This window comes from Schistocerca gregaria, chromosome 3 (assembly GCF_023897955.1).
Source record: "Schistocerca gregaria isolate iqSchGreg1 chromosome 3, iqSchGreg1.2, whole genome shotgun sequence".
Classification (NCBI taxonomy): Eukaryota; Metazoa; Arthropoda; class Insecta; order Orthoptera; family Acrididae; genus Schistocerca; species Schistocerca gregaria.
In genome coordinates this window covers 538,538,996-538,565,896 of record NC_064922.1, presented here as the reverse complement: position 1 = coordinate 538,565,896, position 26,901 = coordinate 538,538,996, and the positions used below count along the sequence as shown (strand labels likewise).

General features: G+C 36.5%; 1 protein-coding gene across 2 annotated transcripts in view; it reads right to left on the bottom strand.

Moving 5' to 3' along the window:
* The window catches only part of LOC126354444 (1-phosphatidylinositol 3-phosphate 5-kinase-like), a 294,219-nt gene that overhangs the window by 128,295 nt on the left and 139,023 nt on the right, over window positions 1-26,901 (bottom strand). For both annotated transcript variants that reach the window (XM_050004130.1, XM_050004131.1), the window contains exons 13-17: window positions 26,072-26,844; window positions 16,423-16,602; window positions 10,256-10,551; window positions 6,808-7,051; window positions 4,560-4,732 (exon numbers count right to left, since the gene is read on the bottom strand). In XM_050004130.1, coding sequence (XP_049860087.1) covers window positions 4,560-4,732; window positions 6,808-7,051; window positions 10,256-10,551; window positions 16,423-16,602; window positions 26,072-26,844 — 1,666 coding nt within the window. The remainder of the gene's footprint in view (window positions 1-4,559; window positions 4,733-6,807; window positions 7,052-10,255; window positions 10,552-16,422; window positions 16,603-26,071; window positions 26,845-26,901) is intronic.

Sequence of the window (26,901 nt, the reverse complement as noted above, 5' to 3'; positions counted from 1 at the left end):
ATATTCACACATGGCTTTTTGGCACATACTGGTACCATGCATGGACTGACCAGTTTACTGTGAAAGCAAAGAAACAACTCTGCAGCACTTTAATAGAAAAGCTACATGTAATTTGCATTCCAAACATGTATATATAGCAAACTTTCATTTTCACAAAGCGAAACCACAATTTTTGAGGGCCTCTCCAACAGTGCAAGACTACACAATGTTTACATACTTGTTGAGCTGTATGTAGGGCAGAAATATAGCTGAATGCTACCAATAATTACTGGAGACCATGAGGAAGTTACATGTTACCTAGCCGCAGACTAAAGACGCTTGAATAAACTCAACGTTATATGGGCATGAAATGTATAAATAAAATTTAATAGTGGAAGTTTGAACTAACTCTATAAAATATTGAAACAGACATGAAAACACATCAGAAAAGTAAATACTGTTATACAGTAAACAAATTTTTGAATGATAAACCTGTAAAATATTATCTGTCTGAAGAATTAACGCCATACACAGTGTTATTCAGGACACATGTCAATAATTTGTGGGGTGATTCTACTGGCGAAAATAAAGTGATGTAGTCCTATGAACATGTGTTTGATTTCTTATTATTTCGGAGCTGGAGTGGGTTGAAGACTACACACATCCAAGAAGGAATATGAGTCACGTGTGACTATTACTTACAGAAATTCAGTGCAAGCACTGTGGTGGACCAACTAATGGTGCAATAGATGACTGATCTATCCTACAAGAGACATGCGGGTTTCCAACAGATAGCAGCAATGTGACATTGCACCAAGGCAGCAGCTGCAAATGCCCAGTGTGCAATCGTGAGATGGATCAGTGAGCAGTCGTGATGCTGTGTGCGTGTCATGCTTGAGTGTTGTTTAACTGAGGAAGCTCACTGTGCCCAATATGCCACTTACATTCACCTATGCAGAATACGCAGACATGCTGTTTGTGTGAAGGTACTGTAATGACAGTGCACATGTGACTGTGACAGAATGCCAAAAATGTTTCCCTGATCAAAAAATCCCCTATGCCAAAGTATTTCCCAGGATTTTTCAAACATTATGTGATGCCAGAACACTACCCAGGGTATATGTAACAGCAGAACATGAACCCATCCAGTCAGTCGTGGAAAGGGAAGACATTATAGAAATGGTACAATGGAGTCCCACCAGTACACAATGCATTAGCCGTCAGCTCGACATTCTACAAACACAAGTCTGATGAGCAATATCTTCCAAGGGCTTGTACCCATTCCATGTGCAGCCTATCCAACATCTGCATCCAGGTGACTCAGTAAGCAGACAACAATTTTGTAAATGGTTGGATGTTCACAGACATGTTGTCCAAGACATTTTATTTACAGAAGAATCTACATTTACACATACTGGTATCATGAATACCTACAGTTCTCATACATGAGGGATGGAGAAACATTGATGACCTGGTGATAGGACCTCTGCTCTTGCGAAATTGATCGACAGCTGCAGCATATGCTCATTTTCTTATAGAAGACCTACCTGCACTTTTGGAAGATGTGACTTTAAAGCAACAATGGCAAATCTACTCAAAACATGATGGAATACAGATTCACAGAAACAAACAAGTATTCCAATATCTGAATAATGCATTTCCTCAACGGTGGACTGGCTGTTGTGGACCCCTTAATTGGCCTGCCAGACCACACAATCTAACCCCTTTATCTGTTTATGGGTCTGGTTAAAGGAGATGTGTACGCTATGAAGGTGGATACGTATGAAGAACTTGGCACTTGCATCACTGATGCTGTTGCCTGCATTAAAACCCACTGAGATGATGATCGATGCGCAACAAAACACACCCTCCAACGCATTAACAAGTCCAATGAGATGGGTGGGGGCTTTTTGAACACCTTGGATGGATCAGTCATCTGTCCCACAATTATTCTGTCCACCACAGTATTTACAATGAATTTTGGATATAGCCACACTTGTCTTCATAATCATTGATGGATATGTGTAGTCTTCAACCTGCACCAATTTGGTAATGATCAAAAATTGGTCACATGTTCATAGAACTTCTTCACTTCATTTACACATGTAGAATCATCTCACAAATTATGTGACATTCATCCTGAATCACCCTGCATATACTACAACTTTATGAGTCCATATATAGTCTTAGAATTGAAAAGACCCCTATGGCACAATCTTTGATTGAATGAGGTATGTAATGTGATGATAAAAATTTGATTTAACATCACTACTGACATAACATGTTTATATTATAGAAGAGCTTTATGTACTGTGTGAGAGAGCACAGGGTTTAGAGCCATATATTTTTATAATTTTCATCATACTCAGAGTCTAGAAAGCTTTAACTCTTTAACTGCCCTGGACGTGTTAATGTACACGCCTTTGTACCTATCCCTGTGTGCTCTGAACATGTGTATGCGCGCCACCAGTCCTTCTACCTGGTAGTCTAAACGTGTCTACATGTAGACACATTCAGAGTACCAGGTAGAAGAACTGGTGGCGTGCATAAACATGTTCAGAGCACACAGAGACAGGTACAAAGGTGCGCGTGTTAACATGTCTAGAGCAGTTAAAGGGTTAAATAAAGAGTGGCTTGCTCAACTTTTTGTTCCTTTTTTTTTTTTTTTAATCAAATACAAATAAATTTGAAGATAAGGCTATGCAAACACTGCCATTGAGAACTAAAGGCCTCTTTTCCAGGAAGAAAGAGGAGGGGTTAAAGAAAATAAGACTGTTCAAGGCCTAGTAAGAAAGGCATCCAGAACCCTGAGTCACGGGAGGGAGAGCATATAAGAGGAAACAAAAATTAACAATGAAACACTAGCAAAGACAAGACTGTAAACAGAAGTGGCAGCGATAAATGTATAGAGGAAAAATAAACAAGGAGTGGGAACAAAATGGCAGGAGCAGATGGGCAGTTAGGGTGTGGGATAAGGTGGAGCAAAAAGAAGAAGACAAAGCTCATGAGGAATGAGCATGCAGTACAGATGTCTAGCTGATAAGAAGTCTGAGCTGCTAGTGCAGGAATGAAGACTTCAAAACCTATACAAGATGAAGCACAATATCAGCTTCTACCACATAGTAAATCAGTTTTTTATTGGACTGCAGTGGTATTTATTTATTTATTATAGATCTTTAAGCACATGGGTTCAGCTTCTTCACAGATTTTATATTATTTACCTTTAAGGTGTAAAATTATTGAACAGTTAGTTATAAGCTACTTTTACATGCACCTACTCACTACAAAAAATTTATCCGTCAGAGTCATACAAAGTCTGACATAACAGCACACACACACACACACACACACACACACACACACACACACACAGAACATACTCAAAGGTGGAGGGTGTGACCTCCAACACATGCCAAGTGCCAAGTGTTCTTTCACGTGAGGTTGAGATTTTAGTGGAACCATGTCGAGTGACATGGTACAAGCACAAAATGAGGCAGTATGCTGTCAAAATTGTGTTGTACTGAGGAAATTGGGCGCAGAGACAATGGCCATGAGTCGCCATTTGTTCAAGAATGAAAGCATGACATGAACTATAGTTTTTAAAGTGGCACAAGTTCTTCAAAGATAGCCGAGAGAATGTAGAGGATGAGCCCCACATTGGATGGCTGTTGACATCAAGGACCAGCAACAACATGCAATGTGCACATGAAGTGCTGGTTTCAGACTGTCGCTTAAAAGTGCGCATAGTCACAGATGCAATTGTTACTGATGACAGTGCACACCATTAACACTGAAAATTTGGCAATGTGCCAGATCTGTGTTAAACTCATTCAAAAGGTCTTTATGGATGACCAACAACAGAGGCAAGTGCCTGCTTGTACAGACTTCTGCAACACACTGAACAGGACCCATAGCTTTTGAGACAATGTAATAATGGGAGATGAAACTGGGATATTTGGATAAGACCAGGAAACAAACTGGCAAAGTTCCAAATAGCACCTCATCCAAAAAAGGCTCAAATGAGCAAATCCAGAATGAAAGTAATGGTTATCATTTTCTTTGATGCCAAGAAGGTAGTCCGCTGTGAATTTGCACCTGAGGGGGCCAATAGTAAAGTACCCAGAAGTGCTACAAAGACTTAAGAGAAAGGTGAACCAGATGAGGCCAGCCATCACCTGAAATTGGGAATTGCATCATTACAATCCACTCAGCCACATCTGCTCCAAGGTCACTATTTCCTATTCCAAAAGTGAAATCCTCTGTCAAAGACATCATCATGTGATTCAAAGTGCCATCAAAGAAGCTTGCACTCGTACCCTTAAGGATCTTCCAGAATCCATCTATCAGGGAGCCTTCAAGTTGTAAGAAAGCCACGGGCAAAAGTGTGTTGACACTATTTAGGGCTGTAATTTGAAATATTGCATCAATATCTGAAATAAATCTATTTTTCCAAAAGTTTTCCTGGTATTTTTTATACAAATCCTGTACATTGGCCAAAAATTAGCTTTATTGGTAAGTGATTTGAATTTATCAGAGATTGCATGTAAATATTGTTGTTTAGATCAGATCTTGTTACTTACTTGAAAGATGCTACAATTTTTCCAAGTCCAAAGTACAGATAATGATCATGATGTAATGAATGCTGGCAGCTGTGATGTCGCCTTGTATACACACCACCATGAAACCTAAGTTCCAGGAATTTCGCAAATGACAGTGACCATGCATTGTGTGTCATTGGCACTACAGGAGAAGTCTGTGACATGAACAGAAAACACATGTAAAAATTTCTTTCAAAAACCTATACAAATATTAGACAATCAACTGCAAAATGAGACAAAGACATGCACCTTCTGAGTAATGAGGACAGTAAACAGCTCTCTCTCTCTCTCTCTCTCTCTCTCTCTCTCTCTCTCTCTCTCTCTCTCTCTCTCTCAATGTCTGTCTGTCTGTCTGTCTGTCTGTCTGTCCCCCCCCCCCCCCCCCCCCCCACACACACACAATAGAGAGAGAGCTACTCAACATATGTAGCTGTAAGTGTAAATTAAAATTAAAATTAAGGTCAAGTTTGTTGGTGTGATTTCCAAAGCAACATATGAATTATTGTCTATAAATGAAACATATTTTTCTTGCTATACTATTAACATTTTATTTTCCAGACATGTTTCCCCTTTTACATAAATCACATACTAATGATGCCTTCAAATAAAAGGAAAAATGCACCTGAGACATTAAGTACCAACAGCGCAGTGCAGAAAAAGGTCCAGTTTATAAATGAAGAAAATAAATGTTAATCTCAATGTTGAAATAAAATTTTTAAAAATCAGTAGTACAAATGAAATTAGAACATTTATTTCAAACAACAGAGGACTAACAGACACAACTACAAAAAATAATCAGCAACAAGAATATGTTAAGTAATTTAGTGTAATGGTATTTTATGTTCAATAATGGATAAAGCAAACAGCAAGCTTTAATTGGCTAGTAGCAAACTGAGAATTGCAATTAGTCTATGAAAACTCATAAAACTGCTTAAGTATGTGAGATCCACCAATGACTTTCAGAAGGCATAAGTTGATGAAAGCAATGTGCATACAAACAGCTATTTTTCACATGACACTGTGCACTCTTGTGTTTTCAGGAAATGATGAATCTGACCATAATATTCTAAAATTTTAATTTTTTCATACAACCTGTGTACATAATTTGCATATGGCAGTCGTGACATGTTTTGACTGGTCTGTTTCAGCATTAAGCATAGTCTGGCTTACATTATACTGATTTTTTCTTAAACTTATTGTGCATTTTCAGTAATAATAATTGTTGCAAAAGACAGCAGAGGAATGAAAGATCAGTTGCCTCGAATGTATAGCATCTTGGAAACAGGCCATGACATGAACATTATCAAAAGTAAAACAAGAATAATGGAATGTAGTCAACCTAATCAGGCAATGCTGATGAAATTAGACTAGGGAATGAGATGCTAAAAGTAGTAAAGGAGCTTTGCTGTTTTGCCAGCAAAGTAACTAATGATGGCCAAAGTAGAAAGGGTATAAAATACCGACTGGTAATATATAAAAACAGAGTTTTTGAAAAAGGGGAATTTTTTAACAATGAATATCAATTTACATGTTGCAAATCTTTTTTGTAAGTATTTGTAGGGAATGTAGTCCAGTAGGAAACCCAAATGTGGATGTTAAATTGTTCAGATAAGAAATGAATGGAAGCTGCTGAAAGGTGGTGCTACAGGAGAAACTAGTCTCCAGACTGAAGATAGCAGCAGCAACAACAACAATATAACAAGCAATTATTAAGGACTCCAATTTTTAAAATTAGTACTCCAGTATGATACAATAACACACAGATTCAATGACTTCTATTGCTCTGTATCAGTGGTAGTCAATCTGGTCCCCACCATCCATTACAGCTTTCATGGTGGGATTTAGACGCCAGGAGTTTTAAAACCATTTTCATTGGGCTTTCATAAAATTTTGATATAAATTATTTTGTGTCTAATTATTGTTATTATTGTTATTGTTATTATTATTATTGTTATTATTGTTATTGTTATTATTATTATTATTATTATTATTATTATTATTACATGCTTTAACTTGCTGTAACTTTGCTTTATAAATTATATAGCATACAGTTCCATTACTGTGAAACCAGTGGGCTGTTAGAAATTTTACTACTAACAGAGATACAAAACTGAATGGTAGGTAAAACACCTTGACCAACCCTGCTCTATATCAAACGACTGTTACCAATTGGCATTCTGACACGATTTTGATAAATTGTAATTTTATAATAAACAAAACAAATACTAACAGTGTTGCATAGATTACACCAGCTCCACATAAGAATCTCGTTGTTTGTTGCAGGAAGTGGCTGATCCAGTTCCTTTAGCAACACATGTACACAGCCAGCATCATGAACAAATCGTCGTACATGACTCAACATTGGAGTGTCACAAGTGTCAGAAGGACATAAGTAGGATGGTCGGAAGCAGTAACGTTCCAGGAAATTCCCCAGTGAAATATCATTGCGACCATAAAACTCCATGTTCACAATCCTGTAAAACACATTTAAAAGTTTCTGTAACAAAAAATATGCTCACATATTTGATACTACACATAAAAAATTTTAAAGTGCTTAAGTACCGCTATCAGTGGACACTTTTTCACAAGATGTACCCAGAAAATAAATTTGCTTGAATGAAAAATTAAATATGATAGCACTGACATCCTGGGCATCAGTTACAATGATTCATAATTTACATTTGTCAAGTTTATTAGTATATATACAAGGATGTGTGGCATAATTGCAAAAGAGATAAGGCATGAACTGACAGAAGAACTTCAAGGTACCTGTAGTAAGCCACTGATTCTATTGGATGCCTAAACGAAAACATTTTAATAGTCATCTTCTTTTAATTCTTTCAAAAGGCAGCTTAAAAAGTATCATCAGTTCTAGCACATTTAGAAATGGGCAGTACTTTGGGTGGAATGAAAGAAACTTTCAAAAGCCTTTGGCTGCAGATGGGGGCAATGAGTAACTTAGGAGATACCCCCAGTGTAGTGAAGCAAATTAAGTCACTCAACAAAGCACATCTTCCAATCCAGACTGAATGAACACTAGTCAGGTTCCTTTCAGAGTATGCTGACATTATAGTTCCCTATTTAACAGTCATATACAACTGCTTGTTCAACAAAATGTCCCTACAAAAGGACTGGAAAGGTGCACAGGTCACACCCAAACAGGAGAACGGAAACAGAAGTAATCTGCTGAATTATAGACCCCACTGACTCAATCTGAGGTAAGATTTTGTAACATATACTGTGTTCAAACATTATCAAATATCTTTACAAGAATTAGCACCAACTGACACACAGTGAGCAATGGGTTCAGAAAATATTATTCTTGTGAGGCATAACTGGGCCTTTATTCACAAAAAGTAACGAGTGATGTTGGCAAGGGATCTCAAGTTGGTTCCATATTTCTACATATAAGTATTCAAGGGAAGTAGAAGAATCTGTATTACATTTCTTTCCAACTGATCAATGCGTGGTAATAGTCTCATATATCACCCAAGATAACAATCAAATAACAACAAAAGCCGAGCAATATTAAATCTCTACTGAATCAAGTGTACTGAATCAAACCCAATACTCTACACCACATATTTTAGTGTTTTTATGCTCTCTGCAAAGGTAAGCACACATTTCTGATTATACCAACAGGGGCTTTATACCATACAAATGTGAATGACCTGCTCATTTGATTTACTGCTGAAATGAAATGGGATTTCTCTAAAAACAAGTATGGTAGACTCTCAACTATCCAGCTCTTGACTATCCAGCCTACTTAATTAATAGCATAATAATGCTTCTCTGTGATAAAATGAGGATTAATTTATTGCACACACTGTACTTTTTCAAAGCTTTAGTGAGTGGGTGCCAGTTACAATGCTGTGTGGCCTTTCAAAATGTTTTATGATTCTAGCAATTCAGAAGTTAAAATTATAAGGTACATAATCTATTGTTAATAGTGAATAAATTACCAGAATCACTCTTCAGTCAATGATACTTAGAAGCCCTCTTCAGGTGTTCACATTCAACAATGAAGACACATAGAGAGCAGTTCTGCTAGTAACCCTGTGTTCTTTGTTTCTTCAGTTGCATATCAGATGTACAAAGGGTGTAAATTGTTAAACTGTTGTTTTGTACAGTCCTTTGTGTTTTGATTCAAGTGTCCAAAATGGGTGATAAATGAAAAAAAACCTTGTAGTGTCTATGGATCAGAAATTATGTTCTGTAATCCGACCGGATCCTGGGGCAACAGGCAAAACTATTGCTCTGGAGTTAGGGATAGGAAAAAGTACTACTGTGACTGGAAGAAAAATCCAGCAGAAATTGTGAAGTGATGTGCTTTCCTAGCTAATGCAAGTGGGGAAGAAAAGTAAGAGAGACACTGTTGAAAGGTAAGCATATGAAGCTGAAGAAGTTTTATTTTTGTTGCATGAATATTTAAGAGGAAAAGGTTTGCCCATTACTGGGCTGATACAGCAGGAAAAGGAATTGTAGTCTGAGCAGCAGTGCATCAATGTCAATGATGGATGGTTTGATCAGTGGAAAAACAATTCAGTACACACCAGATAACCATTAGCAGAGAGGATTTATCGCCTGACAAAGAAGGTGTAAAGGTTTGCCATCATTTAAGGATATTTGAAGTTAAATGAATAGGTGGGAATTTCTAACAAACAGTCATACAATTGTGATGAGAGTGGTATAAATTACAAGACGCTTCCTACGAAAATGCTTGCATCAAAAGAAGGGAGCTGTGGCACCCACAAACAAGAAACATAAGGAACAAATTATCATATTGGCTTGCAGTAATGCAATTGGCAACCACAAGCTAAGGCTTACATTAATAGGGAAATCATGGGAACCTAGAGCTTTCAAAATGCTGAAAAATCAGGAACATATCAAAATATATCAAAGACCTTTTTTAAAACCTCAAACCTGTTAGTTTAATCTCTTTATTTGGTCTGGCTTTTCATACGTGTGTAATCGTATGTGTGTACATACATACATACAAAGGTACTTTACAGTACACTTCATTTTGTGTTTCCTGTAATAATTTTTGACTGCTGCAATATGTCATACAAGACAGTTATAAGTATCATGTATTACATAATAAGACAGAAATGCTAATAAAATTAAAGAAAATTTACTAAACTCTGAACATTTTTTTAAAAATTATTTATTTACTTTTTTTATACTTACATTCTTGCACAGCAGTGTCAACTGCTAGGTGCCCAACTTTGTTGCTACATGTTAAAACTTCAACAAAAGTAGGCAGCATGACTTCACATGTAAGCATTTTCATAGGCAAGACCAAACTATGTTTTACAAGGTTTTGTGTTCCCAACTGCACATTTTAGCAGGTGTCATTAAAATGTCAACTATCACATTTTCTCCACTGCCATGAGGGGCAACCACTGCTTTTTCCTTTACATTTATAAAGACAGCCTTACTACATTGACTTTCTATATTACCAGTAAACGAAGTTGTCAAGGGTGACTTACTCCCAAATTTTGGCTAAAATGGTACTGGGCAATTTGAAGAAAACAATGATGATGAAATTAAACGATGTGAAACCACTATTCCAAGCCTTTTGTGTCACTTGGACAAACAGCTGAAAAAATAGGCATAACAGAACTAAATTTACATTAAAATCTTTATTAACTTATCTAAGAAATGAGAATGCATCTTACCAAGGATTCACACAGAATGCGGGTGCATTATTTGACTCATATGCATAGCTACAGAACAACACTGATATGTGTTGGTGATTGGCTGGATGGAGGGCATCTATAACTTCCTGTTCCTGCTGCTGTTGCTGCTGTGATGTTGGGGAGTTGAGGAGTGGCTGAGGCAGGCATACGGGTCTATCATATGTTAATGGAAGACGCCCCCCACATGCTCTAAAATGAGCGAGCAGAGCTTGTACTTCACGGCTACCAGCAGGGCTCGTCAGTTTCGCTTTCACAAATGGATGTTGTGGCTTTACCTGTAAAGAAGTACTGATAAAAAAATAAAGAAAAGTTTACGTGAATGAAGACAATAAACAATTAGTAAATTATGATATTTTACAACATCAATCCATCTTTATGAAGAAAATAATACTTCCTACCACACTAATTCAATTTACATATCAGACATAGTTTTTTATTCTTCAAAACAAATGTGATTAACCATTGATCTATATTCCTGAACAAGCAATACCACTTCTCGAATGAAGGCAATATTATCTTCATACTGTGCAAGCTGTTTTAATACAAAGAGGGCAGACAATTGAAAAGGGCCACATCTTGGATTTAGATTCATAGCTGCCCTTATAGGTACAGGAGTCTACTATGGTCAATGTCATATGTTAGAGAAGCTACCAAACTACTACTTCAATGGCAAAATACTGATTCGCCGAAAACGTTAACTTCATTGATAGCGAACTACTTTTAGGAACAGTTTATAAACATAATTTACTGACTTGGTAATCCCATTCGATAAGCTTCAAAGTAAACTTGGTAAGTGCCTGTTAGCTCTCTCAAACACCAGCTGAGGTTTAACATTTGAGAAGAACCATCAAAGAGTAGAATGATTTGTCACAAAAGAAAAGATAGTACGTTTTCCACATCTTAATGACTGTATTGTGTCAGTGTGTATGGGGGAGGAGGGGAGGCGAAGGGGGGGGGGAAGAGGAGTGGAGGGGGGTGGAGACAGGAAAATGATTGTGTTTTGCCTTTCTTGAGCCATTTGGTACAAACTTTGACACAATAACAGTAATCACCATTCAGTTTCCAAATACTCATCATAATAATTATATTTGTATTAATTCCACTTCTAAGTTGTGTGCCTGTCCAAGTAAAATTGAAATTAATTCTTTCTTTCTGTTGGAGACAAATATTGCCTGCAAGCTTAATGGAATATCCACTGCTACATGCTGTTCTTGTCCTATATTTTCTTATACTTTTATAGGTTAGAATTATTGTTGGATGCAAACACTCTTTTGCTGCATCAGACTGTACGAAATTCCACAAAAATGATAATGGACAGAAACGATTTGAAATCAACAGGGAGGGATTACTTGGTGAAGCACTACTTTTATACAGCAAGAGAGTATCTATAAAAACATAACTATAGCACCAATTAGAATTGTTTTTGTAAAGTGAATAGTATAGTAAAATATTCTGTAACGTTACCTTTTGCTAAACTCTCAATTTTCAATTTATTGCTTGTAATGTGCACTTTTACTTGCATCTGCATTTTCAGCAAAGTATAAAGTTTTTACAATTACAGTTGGTTTTTGTTTACTTTATTTATTATTACATTATAATTCATGATAAATTCAAGTTATAAGGGCATTTTTGAATACACCACTGTTTGACTTGCTTTTTAAAAGTATCCCCTCTCAATATCTTAACTTTGTTTGATAACAAGTTACTAAAATCAGCTCCTTTGACATAGGGGCTTTTCGCTGTTAATCTTCTGTTAACCATATGAAAGTCTTTTCATGTCTTGTTTCATAGTTATAAAAATCCATTTCTCTTTTTGTGATCTTAATTTCTTCTTTCACTAGTATTATAGTTTCCAGTATATACATGGAACAAAATGTGAGAATATTGTGTATAATGAATAGGGATTTGCAAGAAATTCCTGGTTTCACTTTTGCTATGATCCTCAAAGCTAACTATTGCAGTATGAAAACCCTTTTCACATTATTTGGCATGTCCCACCGCACAGTATTATTCTATAAGACAAGAAAGGGTACACTAATCCTTAATATACAGTCCTTAGGGTTTCAGAATTAAGGTATGGTGATAATTTTCTTAATACATATAGACTGGATGTAATTTATTTTGACAGACATAACCAGGTTGCCACTTCCATGAAAGTTGATCATCTATGCATCAACTCAGGAATTTACAATCTGCACAGGTTTTTGGTAGAATTTCATCAATCACAGTATTTTGTCTGTTTGGAACACTTGGTTCAAAATGAATATTAGTTTTTTCTATGTTTACTTTTAGGTTGTCTCTTTCGAAGTGAGCTCTTGCCTTTTCAATAAGGTTATGTATCTCTTCCACTAGGCTGGGCTCACTGCCTGCACAGCAGACAACAGATGCATCATCTGCATACATAGTGATCAATTGCTTATTGTCAAGAGAACTTGGGAAATCATTTACACAGCATATGAATAGGACTGGACCTATAAATCCCTGAGGAACACCAAAATGTTTATTTCTTATAATTGACTCTTCCTCTCCAGTATTTCTCTGTCAAAGTATATAATTACCAAGCACTGCTGTCTACCCTTTAAATATGTTTCTAGCAGTTACATAAGTTTTCCAGTGACACCACTCTTCCAATTTTTGATAAGAGCACATCATGATGTACTCTATCAAAAGCCCTTGACAGGTTCAGGGATACTCTTGCCACTTCGGATTTTTCATTTATTTTTTTCAAGTACATGATGGACAAATTGTATTGCTGCTTAAACCTCTTCTGAAACAATGCTGGAAATCATATAATGTGTCAGTATTGGTGTAATGTTTCAGGATTTTTTTAAATATAATTTTCTCTATCAGTTTGCTGAAAGTTAAGATTAGGGCAATGCGTCTGTAGTTCTATACATGCTTTATTTCCCACTTTTTGTGTATTGGTTTAACTACAGCTAGTTTCAACTTGTCAGGGAACACAGTTTATTAGATGAACTAGTGGTTTCATTAGTTCATGTTAGCATTTCTTCAACAGATACGGAGAAATTTCATCTAACCCTGCTGATATTTTGTTTCTAAGGCTATCAATATGGTGCAGAATGTCATATGTGCTCACTGCACGTAGTGTACAGCATTTCTGTTTGATACTTTATTCAAACGTGTGCTGTATATCCTGTTTCATAGATACATCATTTTTAACAGTATCTATGAAGTAATCAATAAAAACATTGATGACTAGAAGGAAATTAGAGATATCATCACTATTCACAGTTAATTGTACACTACTAATTTTAGTTTCCATTTCATTGTTTCTGATTTTATTTACAACTGACCAGCAAACTGGTGTGTGTAAAAATTTCACGAAATGTGTATATATAAACGAAATTAACCATTTTTGAAAATATAATGTAACTTAATAAATAAAAACAATTTGTTCACAAAGTGGCAGCAGAAGAAAACATACATAAAGTTTTAGTAAATGTGCAAGCTTTCAAAGCCAGTGGTTCCTTTGTCTGGAAGAAGAGTTGCAGGGAAAGGAAGAGGGATGAAGGAAAGAGTACTGGAGAAGTTTAGGAAATGTGGAGAATTTGGGAAAGTCACCCAGACAAGACTTGCCAGATAGGATGGGAAAGAAAGACTTTCCTTCTCATCATGTCCAGTAAGCCTCCCCTGGTCCAGTGTTATGGGTGACTTTTTCGAATTCTCCCTATTCCATAAACCTCACCAGTCCTTTTCCTTCATCCCTCTTCCTTCCCCTTCAACCCTTTGGACAGAAAAAGGAGCCACTGCCTCCAAAAGCATGCTCATTTACTTAATCTAATCTGCTGCCACTTGATGAGTAGATTTTTTAGGTATCCAATTACATTATATTTTCAAGAAAGGTATACAGTAATTAAAGATTGACCCAATATCTTTTGTACACTTTACAGTTCTAGATTCAACAATAAATAAATAAACCTAGTAACAACTTTGCTGCCCTCTTCACACCATTCTAAGTTCTTGTGTATTTTTCCTGGTATTTTCACATGAAGAAATGTGTTCAAATATGCTTTATTTCAACAGATGTTGGACACAAGACTCATAATTCTGAATCACATCAGGATTTTTCACGAGCCACATAAAATGACAACTGAAATAATCTATTTAAAAATTTGTCAAAGCAGACATCATATTTTTTTCCAGATGATACAAATGTTATGATTAATCCAGTTACAGATACAGTCACTGATGAAATTCTTATTGACTGCAAGAAATTATTAAGAGCTTATTTATAAACAGATATTATCCTAGTAATCTCTATGAATATCTGAATTTATGTAAAGAACTTATGTACATGTTTTTTTTTCCAGTTAATAACTCCCATGATATAAGCGACTTAGTATAATGCATTGTTAGTGAACACATTTTGTGAATTTTAATCTAAAAATTTAAGAACCAAGTAAAACTATTGTGCAATGTGGGAGGAGCGACTTAATACTTAAAATTTTATACTATCAGTCTGTAAATGTCAACAGCTTTTTGATTGTAATCTTTAAATTTTATGTCTGTAATGATTGGAATGATACATAAGCAGTGGAATATCAGCCATGATTGGAATGATACATAAGCAGTGGAAAATCATCCATGAAGAAGCAATTTTGCTGCGATTGTAAGTAACCCAGCTTCGTTGCTGTTTTTCGGGGTTAGTTTTCTATCAGTTTTTGTGCAATGAACATGTAATTGTGAAAGTAAAACTTCATGTCAATCTGATTACTTACAATTTCTCTTGGCATATCGAATCATTAGCTACACTGAGAAGAAGTCAGGAAGTTGCAGCAAATTAGGTGGAGTAGATACTCGCTGTTCTTTTACAACCACTGCAGTGTCAGAGTATGCCAAAAAACGAATGTAAGTATTTTCTGCTAAACAGTAAATAAAATAAACCCAACAATTAACGTATCATACAAACAGGAATCAGTCAATAGAGCAAAATGTTCCAGTGAGCAGCTACATTCAGCAAATTTTGCTCTTCACAGTTTTACTAGGTTAGAAAACAAATGAATGGTCATCTCAACATATTTGCTCTCATTAATTTACTATTTAGAGTCATCATTCAGAAAGTAAGTACTGATTGTTCCAAAATGAAAATAATACATAATCTTCACCTATAGTCATCTTGTAGGTTCTTCTTCGAGGAGTTAGATTTTCTAATACATATTCTAATGAAGTAGATATAAATAATCCATAACAATTTGAAAAGAACAGCTATCACAGTTTTTATTTGGCCTTATGGTATTCCCAAATTTTTTTGTGCTTGACATGCTTTGGATTTACAAACAAACCATCTTTAGATTCATTTAAGAGTGGCTATGAGCCTAAACTGAAGAAGTCACTCTTCCCTTAACATAAAACTAAAGCTCTTGTCTGCTTGGTCCTCAGGTTTAAATCTCTTTGAATTAGAATGTAACTCATTGGTCTTACTACCAAGAATTGTTAAAACAATTTTTTTTCATTAGCCACAGAAATCCCAAGGTTAGCCTGTCTTGCATTCCAAAAAAGAGCTTGAACCTTCTGCATGAAGAATCCACATTTAATGCAATCCATTTGAAGATGAGCAAGTAATGGTTGCAATTGATCACAATCTAAATATTTTATGAAGTTTTTGCAAGGCGTTTAACTAGTTGCTGTCATTCTAATAACAATCAGTATTAGATGTTAATACTGTGAAGTAATTACTTATGGAATTAGCAGACTTTTTTTTACAAATTCTGTAGTGTTGTTTTTGTTACAAATACAAATAATAGATTTCTCATGAGACCAAATGAGGAAGAAGAACTTTATCACACTTGTTGTAAGTAGTCTTCATTTAGAACAATTTCATTCAAATCATCATGTAACTTAACACATTTGTGCATATGAGTGGGAAACCTCATTCACAAACTTAAATTGTGATCTCCATCTAAGTGTTTTAATGCAGGTTGTCACTACTTAGTGATTACATATTTTTACAGTATTCAAAGTTCTGAACATTACAACCAAAGGTAAAAAGAAACAAACAAATCACCTATTAACCACTCCAAGTTAGCTACAGAAGACAGAAACAAGTTCGTCTGTCTTCATAATTTAAGAAGAGGAAGTACCAGACAAAGATAAACATACAAAGGGGAAAATCAGACTTTTCCTACCTTGGCTGTCTTCACTGCGTGATTATATTCGTGGTTAACTGAACAGTTTGCTGATAATGAGTTTCTATTTGCATTTCTATCTGAGCTACAAAACTGCTCTGAGAAAAATATTTCTTCAGGAAAAAATCGACGAAGAGTGCAGTTTCTTCCTGCTTCTGTCTCAAGGTAGGGCACTGCAAACTAAACACAAATTAATTAAGATGAATATCAATGCTTATAGGCTTTCCAAAACTTGAAAATTAACAATAGTGTAACAGACAGAAGCTGAACTTTAAGTATAAAGAGATTTACAGAACATTTCTCACTATGACAACCACCAAATCAAAATTATGAACTTTATAAGTGCCATTAATGTTTATCTCTCTCAGTTTTCCTGCAGTATTACTCATATAACAGTTAAGCTACACAACATTTTTACTGTTTACAAGCATTATGCTTGGAAAATAACTGGTTAATAATTTATGATGTACATCAGACATGTAAATGTAGGAAAATGGCGCAAGCAAAATGTAAATAGGCAAAAAATTGTTTTTATTTTCTGGTATGTGTGTGTGTGTGTGTGTGTGTGTGTGTGTGTGTGTGTGTGTGAGATCAGAAGGTCCTCCAACACTACTTGTGGATCTCTCTTAATATAATCCAGAGAGCTATCTTATTATCTGGAAATAGTCCTTTCCTCACCATCTTTTGTTTAGATATCTACATTCTCTCTAAATTTCAGCAAAATGTGGGTACTGGCAGAAACATAGGCAACATTGGAAGGGTTGTTCAAAGTAGGTCAATACTAAGAATGTTGTTGTTGTTGTTGTGGTCTTCAGTCCTGAGACTGGTTTGATGCAGCTCTCCATGCTACTCTATCCTGTGCAAGCTGCTTCATCTCCCAGTACCTACTGCAGCCTACATCCTTCTGAATCTGTTTAGTGTATTCATCTCTTGGTCTCCCTCTATGATTTTTACCCTCCATGCTGCCCTCCAGTACCAAATTGGTGATCCCTTGATGTCTCAGAACATGTCCTACCGACCGATCCCTTCTTCTAGTCAAGTTGTGCCACAAACTCCTCTTCTCCCCAATTCTATTCAATACCTCCTCATTAGTTATGTGATCTCCCCATCTAATCTTCAGCATTCTTCTGTACACCACATTTCGAAAGCTTCTACTCTTCTTGTCTATACTATTTACCGTCCATGTGTCACTTCCATACATGGCTACACTCCATACAAATACTTTCAGAAACAACTTCCTGACACTTAAATCTACACTCGATGTTAACAAATTTCTCTTCTTTTCAGAAACGCTTTCCTTGCCATTGCCAGTCTACATTTTATATCCTTTCTACTTCGCCCATCGTCAGTTACTTTGCTCCCCAAATATCAAAACTCATTTACTACTTTAAGTGTCTCTTTTCCTAATCTAATTCCCTCAGCATCACCCGATTTAATTCAGCTACATTCCATTATCCTCATTTTGCTTTTGTTGATGTTCATCTTATACCCTCCTTTCAAGATACTGTCCATTCCGTTCAACTGCTCTTCCAAGTCCTTTGCTGTCTCTGACAGAATTACAATGTCATCGGCAAACCTCAAAGTTTTTATTTCTTCTCCATGGATTTTAATACCTACTCCAAACTTTTCTTTTGTTTCCTTCACTGCTTGCTCAATATACAGATTGAATAGAATCGGGGAGAGGCTACAACCCAGTCTCACTCCCTTCCCAACCACTGCTTCCCTTTCATGCCCCTCAACTCTTATAACTGCGACCTGGTTTCTGTACAAATTGTACATAGCCTTTCGCTCCCTGTATTTTACCCCTGCCACACCAGAGAAAAACATACCACCATGACCAACAATAGCTTGCTTCAATGACAATAACATTGCACACCTTCTTGTTAATTACAGCACAGTTTAGTTAAGTTGTTCATTCATCTGATGCACAGAAACCACACAAAAGTTATGAAACATTAATGATATTGAGTTTCACAGATGTTGGAAGACATATTTTTATGTACATGGTATTCATCAACAGTGGGAGCAAACCAAACACAAGTCTTACTCATGAGATTTCAAAACCACACAGAGTCAATTTTTGGCGACATCCGACTGCTTATAAGATAGGTACAAGAATAAACTGTTATTTTGTGAACTACCAGAACTAATGTGATTTTGGCTTGTAAAAAATATTATTCATTAGGGACTTAGAAAAATTTATGGACATTATTATTCTTCTCCAATGCAGATCCCCTGTTTACAACTATGAGTGCCATATTTCAAATAAAGGTAAATTACATGAAATTAATAAACAGTGAGTTACCTGTATTTAATCAATGCTGTACTTCACTTTGCATAGAAAAATTAAAGTAACAAAAGTATGTAGTCAAAGTTCAGAACCTAACAATAGATAAGACAAAATCTGCCATGGAAAATGGTAATTGTTTGGAACTTTAATGTTGTTTATTTTGTACAGTAATTAATTTCAGATGATTCCTAAAGCTTCACAAGCAAATAGGATTGCTGACTTTCTGTTGGTGTGGGTAACCTTTCACAAATATACTAATTAGCTCATAGGTTTTTGCATGTTGTGAACTGTAGTACTAACATCAATTAAACATATTTTCAAATTAAAAGTACCCTAACAAAAACTAATTGCATCAATGTAAACAGAACAATCAAAATAACAACCCAAATAATAAATTCGAGTGAAATTACATCTACATAAGATCTTGAGATTTTCATGTAAGTGATGCTTATGAATAGATTAATGTACTAGCATTGAGATAAAAATTAGCAAAAAAGTTTTGTTATTTCTGGGAGTAGAAAAAACATAACAGATTGGAGGAATCCACCTTGCTATATCACATGTGTGACACCCTATTGTATTTTCATGCTGATAGTTGCAACCCCCCCCCCCTTTCCCCCTTGAACCATGGACCTTGTCGGTGGTGAGGCGGCTTTCATGCCTTAGTGATACAGGCAGCCGTGCCGTACCATAGCTGCAACCACAACACAGGGGTATCTGTTGAGAGGCCAGACAAACGTGTTGGTCCTGAAGAGGGGCAGCAGCCTTTTTAGTAGTTGCAGGGCAACAATCTAAATGATTGACTGATTTGGCCTTGTAACATTAACCAAAACGGCCTTGCTGTGCTGGTACTGCAAACGGCTGAAAGCAAGGGGAAACTACAGCCGTAACTTTTTTGAGGGCATGCAGCTTTATTGTATGGTTAAATGATGATAGCGTCCTCTTGGGTAAAATATTACGGAGGTAAAATAGTCCCTCATTCAGATCTCTGGGTGGGGACTATTCAGGACGACGTTGTTCTCAAGAAAATCAAAACAGGCGTTATACGGATCCAAGCATGGAATGTCAGATCCCTTAAGCTGACAGGAAGGTTAGAAAACTTAAAAAGGGAAATGGACAGATTAAAGTTAAATATAGTGGGAATTAGTGAAGTTTGGTGGCAAGAGGAACAAGTCTTCTGGTCAGGTGAATACAGAATTATAAATACAAAATCAAATAGGGGTAATGCAGGGGCAGGTTTAATAATGAATAAAAAAAAAATAGGAGCATAGTGAACGCATCATCGTAGCCAAGATAGACACAAAGTACACGCCAGACACAGTAGTACAGGTATATATGCCAACTAGCTCCGCAGATGATGAAGAGATTGAAGAAATGTTTGATGAGATAAAAAAGTTATTCAGATCGACAAAAATTTAATAGTCTTGGGGGGACTGGAATTGGATAGTATGAGAAGGAAGAGTAGTAGGTGAATATGGAATGGGGGTAAGGAATGAAAGAGGAAGCTGCTTGGTAGAATTTTGCACAGAGCATAACTTAATTATTGTTAACACTTGGTTTAAGAATCATGAAAGAAGGCTGTATACACGGAAGAGGCCTGAAGGCACTGGAAGGTTTCACATAGATTATATAATGGTAAGACACAGATTTAAGATCCACATTTTAAATTGTAAGACATTTCCAGGAGCAGATGTGAAATCTGTCCACAATCTATTGGTTATGAACTGTAGACTAAAACTGAAAAAACTGCAAAAAGGTGGGAATTTAAGAAGATGGGACCTGGGTAAACTGAAAGAACCAGAGGTTGTAGAGTCTGTCAGAAAGAGCATTAGGGAACGCTTGACAAGAACGGGAGAAAGAAATATGGCAGAAGAAGAATTGGTAGCTTTGGGAGATGAAATACTAAAGGCAGCACAGGAACCAGTAGGTAAAAATGCAAGGGCTGGTATAAATCCTTGGGTAACAGAAGAGATATTGAATTTAATTGATGGAAGGAGAAAATATAAAAATGCAGTAAATGAAGCAGGCAAAAAGGAATATAAATGTCTCAAAAATGAAATCGACAGGAAGTGCAAAATGGCTAAGCAGGGATGGCTAGAGGATAAATGTAAGGATGTAGGGGCATTTATCACTAGTGGCAAGATAGATACTGCCTACAGGGAAATTAAAGAGACCTTTGGAGAAAAGAGAACCACTTGTTTGAATATCAAGAGCTCAGATGGAAATCTAGTTCCAAGCAAAGAAGGGAAAGCAGAAAGGTGGAAGGAGTATATAGAGGATCCATACAAGGGCGATGTACTTGAGGAAAATATTGTGGAGATGGGAGAGGAAGTAGATGAAGACGAAATGGGGGATATGATACTTTGTGAAGTGTTTGGCAGAGGACTGAAAGACCTCAGTTGAAACAAGACCCCGGGATTAGGCAACATTCCATTAGAACTACTGATCGCCTTGGGAGAGCCAGCCCTGATAAAACTCTGTCATATGGTGACCAAGATGTATGAGACAGGCGAAGTACTCTCACACTTCAAGAAGAATGTAATAATTCCAATCCCAAAGAAAGCAGATGTTGACAGGTGTCAAAATTACTGATCTATCAGTTTAGTGACTCACGGCTGAAAAATACCAACAAATTCTTTACAGACGAATAGAAAAACTGATAGAAGCCGGCCTTGGGGAAGATCAGTTTGGATTCCGTAGAAATGTTGGAACACGTGAGGCAATACTGACCTCACACCTTATTTTAGAATAAAGATTAAGGAAAGGCAAACCTACGTTTCTAGCATTTGTTGACTTAGAGAAAGCTTTTGACAATGTCGACTGGAATACTCTCTTTCGAATTCTAAAGGTGATGGGTAAAATACAGAGAGTGAAAGGCTATTTACAATTTGTACAGAAACCAGATGGCAGTTATAAGAGTCGAATTAAAAGCCATGGAGAAGAAATAAAAACTTTGAGGTTTGCCGATGACATAGTAATTCTGCCAGAGACAGCAAAGGACTTGGAAGAGCAGTTGAATGGAATGGACTGTGTCTTGAAAGGATGATATAAGATGAACATCTACAAAAGCAATACAAGGATAATGGAATGTAGTCGAATTAAATCAAGTGATGCTCAGGGGAGGATTAGGAAATGAACCAGTTAAAGTAGCAAATGAGTTTTGCTATTTGGGAGTAAAATAACTGATGATGGTCGAAGTAGAGAGGATGTAGACTGGCAATGGCAGCGAAAGCGTTTCTGAGGAAGGGAAGTTTACTAACATCAAGTATAGATTTAAGTGTCAGGAAGTCTTTTCTGAAAGTATTTGTATGGAAGTGAAACATGGGTGATAAATAGTTTAGACAAGCAGAGGATAGAAGCTTTCGAGATGTGGTGCTACAGAAGAATGCTTAAGATCAGAGGGGTAGATCACATAACTAATGAGGAGGTACTGAATACAATAAGGGAGAAGAGACATTTGTAGCACATCTTGACTATGAGATGAGATCGGGTGGTAGGACATGTTGTGAGGCATTAAGGGATCACCAATTTAGTATTGGAGGGCAGTGTGGAGGGTAAAATTTGTAGAGGGAGACCAAGAGATGAATACATTAAGCAGATTTATAAGGATGTCACTTACAGTAGGTACTTGGAGATGAAGCAGCTTGCACAGGATAGGGTAGCATGGACAGCTGCATCAAACCAGTCTGTGAACTGAACACCACAACAACAACACAACAGTTGTAATCATCTGGCTGAGCCCCAAGGAGTCTTTCAACCTTTGGCTCACAGGGCACTAGAGTTACACCCACTATTATAATGTACCTAGAGATAAGATTGTCATTATCAGTTCATCAAAAAGTGCTTAATATAGATACACACATTCACAAAAATAAAAGTGGGTATAAGTTCTTTTTGCTTTTAAGGAGAATGATGTGGATTTAAAAAATGTCAGTCAAGTGAAACCCAACTTGCACTTTTCTCTTATGGCATCCTGAAAGCCACAGATCAAGGCAGACATGTAGATGCAGTACTTCTTGGCTTATGAAAAATATTTGGCTCAGTACCACATCAAAGTTAATTAACTGCAGTACATTTATATTATGTATCAGAAAAAAATCTGTGGGTGGCTAGAGGATTTATTTGCATGCAGGCCAGAGCATGGAGAACCATCAACATAAGTAGAAGTAACTACAGGCCTGTCCCATAAACACAAGGCCCATTATTATTCCTAAAATCATGCCCTGAAACAAGAGCCATTCTGTCTAAAATCTTGCCCACCACACTTGGAATAGCTTCTCATCACCCTCCCAACCTTGGCATGACTACCACCAAATTATTAATTAGGATGAATAGCCTTAGGCAGAGGGTGTAAACTGGCAACATGCAATAGCATGTTGCAGAGCATGCTCTACAATATGACAGTCGTGACCTCGGTGCCTGTTTCACCACAGGCACCATCTGGGTTGCTCCGCCAGACACAAGTTTCTCATAACTCTGTAGGTGGCAACTAGCGCTACAACATGTCCTTGGTTCTCGCCACCCACATGGGATTAATTTACATTAATTTCTTCTGTCTCATCATTTCTTCACAGTAACTGTTCTTTTCTTCACTACGTTTTAGTTTTATACATCTTTGTCTCAGCATCTATTTTTCCCTGTCCCTTTCCATCTCGGTTACATACAATGCATTCAGCTTTTCACTCTTATTAATTCATACATGATGTTTAAACAGTAATCTTTGTCTTGCATATTACCCTGTCTTCCATCTTTAAGCTCTCAGGTTTTCAAACCTCGCCCGATGTAGTCACCAACAATCAGTCTTTCCTTTTCATCCCATGTGGTAAGTTTCCCCTGACTCGGAGTTCTGGGTGACTTTCCCAAAATCTACCCCATTTCCTAGACCTCTCCAGTCCTTTTCCTTCACCCCTCTTCCTTCCCCTTCAACCCTTCTGCCTGAAGGAGGAGCCACTGGCTCTGAAAGCTTGGCTAATTCAACCCTCTTTTGTGAGTGTGTTCTGCTGCTGGTTGGTCAGTAGATTTCTTTATCTATCCAATTAAGTTATTTTGTCAAAAACTGATTGTTTTCACAGTTATATTAGAATACATATATAGATCTAGATGTAGATTAAGAAGAAAATCATGAAGTCATATACAAATAGCAAAGACTGTACTTAATATTACAGTATGTTGCTAATTTTTACTTATGGACCATCTGACAGCATTGCATTAAAACAAGCGTTCAGTGCATAGTGCTGTGGAATGTGGAAAAAACCGCAAGTTGGCGTTCATAAGAAGAAGAACAACAACAAAAATGCAACAGGAGCGTAATATGTAAGAAATTGTCCACGCAACCTGCCACTGATGATGCCTTCCAGAAAATAAAGGCGAAACACGTATGCCACTAAAATTGTGTTTTACTCAGTTGCTGCCAGACGGTCCATAAGTAAAAATTATCAATATACTGTAATATTACATGCAACTGAGGAAAACAGGACTACAAAAGTTGACTGTACTTAATGTAAATAATGCTGTAGGTAATATTTGATGCCTCAGTGTGTGTTCCATCAACCTCTCTCTTCTTCTACGCTAGTTGTGCCATAAAGCTCTTTTTTCCCAATATGATTCAGTCTCTCTTCTTTACTAATTTGATGTACTTAGCTAATCTTCAGTATTCTTCTGTAGCAACAGAATTCAAAAGCTTCTATTCTCTTCTAAAAATACTTACAGAAAAGACTTCCTAAAATTTAAGTCCTACAAGGTTGAAGCACGGATGTCATGAGATACAGATATAATAAGTCTGAAACATGGACAAATTTGAGATTTATATCACAACAATATAAGGCTCCATTATTTTGACTTTTGTTACATCTGCGATTATTAGAGTAAATTGTTCCCTGAACTATGCTGATAATCTCATCAGAAACTATATAGAAGTATGGTAATAGCTATTATGAATGCTATTCTAATAGAGAAATAAACATTTTTAAGAATGAGAAAAAAGGCAGATGAATAAAAAGATGGTCGTTCTCTTGTTTATATCACATAGAGAGGTAGAGGACTGTATACTTATTCTCTCAGTAAGTCAGAATGTGGCAAAATAAGGCAATTCAAAACAGAGAATAACCTAAATTAGTTGATTAAACACAAGCATACCTTGTCAGTTGTTTTTAAACATATGATTTGGTAGAAAAGTGGCACAGGTGACTGGTGTTCCCTCATTACACTGTATGTAGGCATCATGATATGCACACCTTTGTTCTTCCATACATTATTTTTTGTTTTCAAATGAAGAAAGCACCTTTAATTTTAACTTAACTCCAACTACAGTTTTGGGAGTGTACACTGTGAAGAAGCCTAGCACTGGTCTCAAGAATTTCGAAAGCCTTGATGTGAATGAAACCACAGGTAAAATGTCTTATCCATTGTTTAGTGTCATTGTCAACATATAAATCCAATTTGGAAAAACTATTCAAATTTAAAATGGATTATTGATCCATGGAGGAGACAATATCTGGTAGCGAAATGGTGAGTCAGAGGTGGTGTATAAGTGATAGTAATTGAAAGGTCTTGGTGGTTATATCATCAAGATACACTGCATGTAGACATCATTTTATCGTGTATATAGCACTCTGACAATAAAAAATTTGTAAGGACACCGAGAACACACATTAGTTAAGAACACTTTATAATAAGAATTAAAATAACTCAAACAATGTAGGATTTCATGCCCACGTTCACTTCAGCTGAAACTTACAGCCCAATAGTATGTGGTACATATATGAAACTATTTCCTGATCTTTCATTTCTGACTGCAGGAGAGAGCTTCAGAGGTAAAACAGCAAACCCATAATTTGTTTGAAGGGATAATGAAATCGCCATTCACTGTGTGATTCCAAATGCATGATTCTCTCTGTCTGACAGCATCATTCACTGTAATCAAGAACAATGATGCCGGCAAGAGATAATCACAAATTTGGTATTACTTGACAAACTGTGGTGCCCTCTACACAGCTCTACAAATTTGGGTGTCCCTTAAGCCCTTGATGCACTTGCCATTTACTCTGAAGATGTCACCTGCATTCAGAGACACAATGTTAGGAAGTGGTCATTAAAGCCCAGACGTTTCAACTGAAGAATTCTGATAACTGACTACAAACACAACTGTTCTCAATTAATGTATCAAGAATCTGCCTGTCTGGCAAATAAAATGCATGTTTTGTTGGAGGAAACAATGTAGGCCAACAAAATCCTGCTTTTATAATTTGATCTGTCACCAATCAATTTGTTAAATTGAATTCAGTTTATATCTGGAAAAAATTGTTAAATTGAATTCAGTTTATATCTGAAAGCCAAATATAAATATTCTCCTAATCTTACCTTTATATATGGTGAACCTGACAGAATTGTATCATCTAGAGCTTTCCTAAACCGGTTACAAAGCGGAAGCTCTGAAACTGAGAGAGAGGGTCCATTCTGACTGTCAGTACTAAAAACATCATCTTCAAGGTTGAGGTATGAATGTAGTGGATCACTAAAATCACTGATAGATTCCACATTCATCTTCCTGTCATCTGAAGGTGATTTTTCTTTATTTGAAGGATGAGAACATGTGCACGTGGAGATATTTTTTGTGTCCAGTAACTCTTTTCTAACACTAAAATCCTGCACATTTTCATTCTCTGTTTTTTTGTAGGGTTCTCCCATTTCTACAGAAATATTTTCTATAGTTTCACAAACACATTTAGTAAGCACAGTTTCTTGATGGAGCATCTCACAAATTTCTTTCATGTTTTCATTGGAATAGTACTGTTGTTGAGCAGAGGAGACAGAATTTTGTTTATTTTGTTTCCCATTTTCTTTAGGGTATGCACACGTAGAACTCAAAATTTCTTCTCGCACTGACTTAATGGGTGCAGCTCCAGAATAACTGTTCTCCTCCATAAACGTATCTTTTGGTAGTGGTGGTGGACAAGCAAATTCATCCATCAAGAAGGCTCTTTCCAAACACCAGTTGTAACGTACATAAGTCATAAAACTAGTCACTCTTTTAAGTTTGGCAAGTTCTTGTTCTGAAGCACCGCGCAGCAAGACTGTACATCCAAGGTGTGGTAAAGGACATCCTTCAAAAACCATAAGTGTTTTTATGGCACCTGAAAACAAAACTGAAAATAATTATAAGTAAACAAGAACATACCAGTATTTTTTTA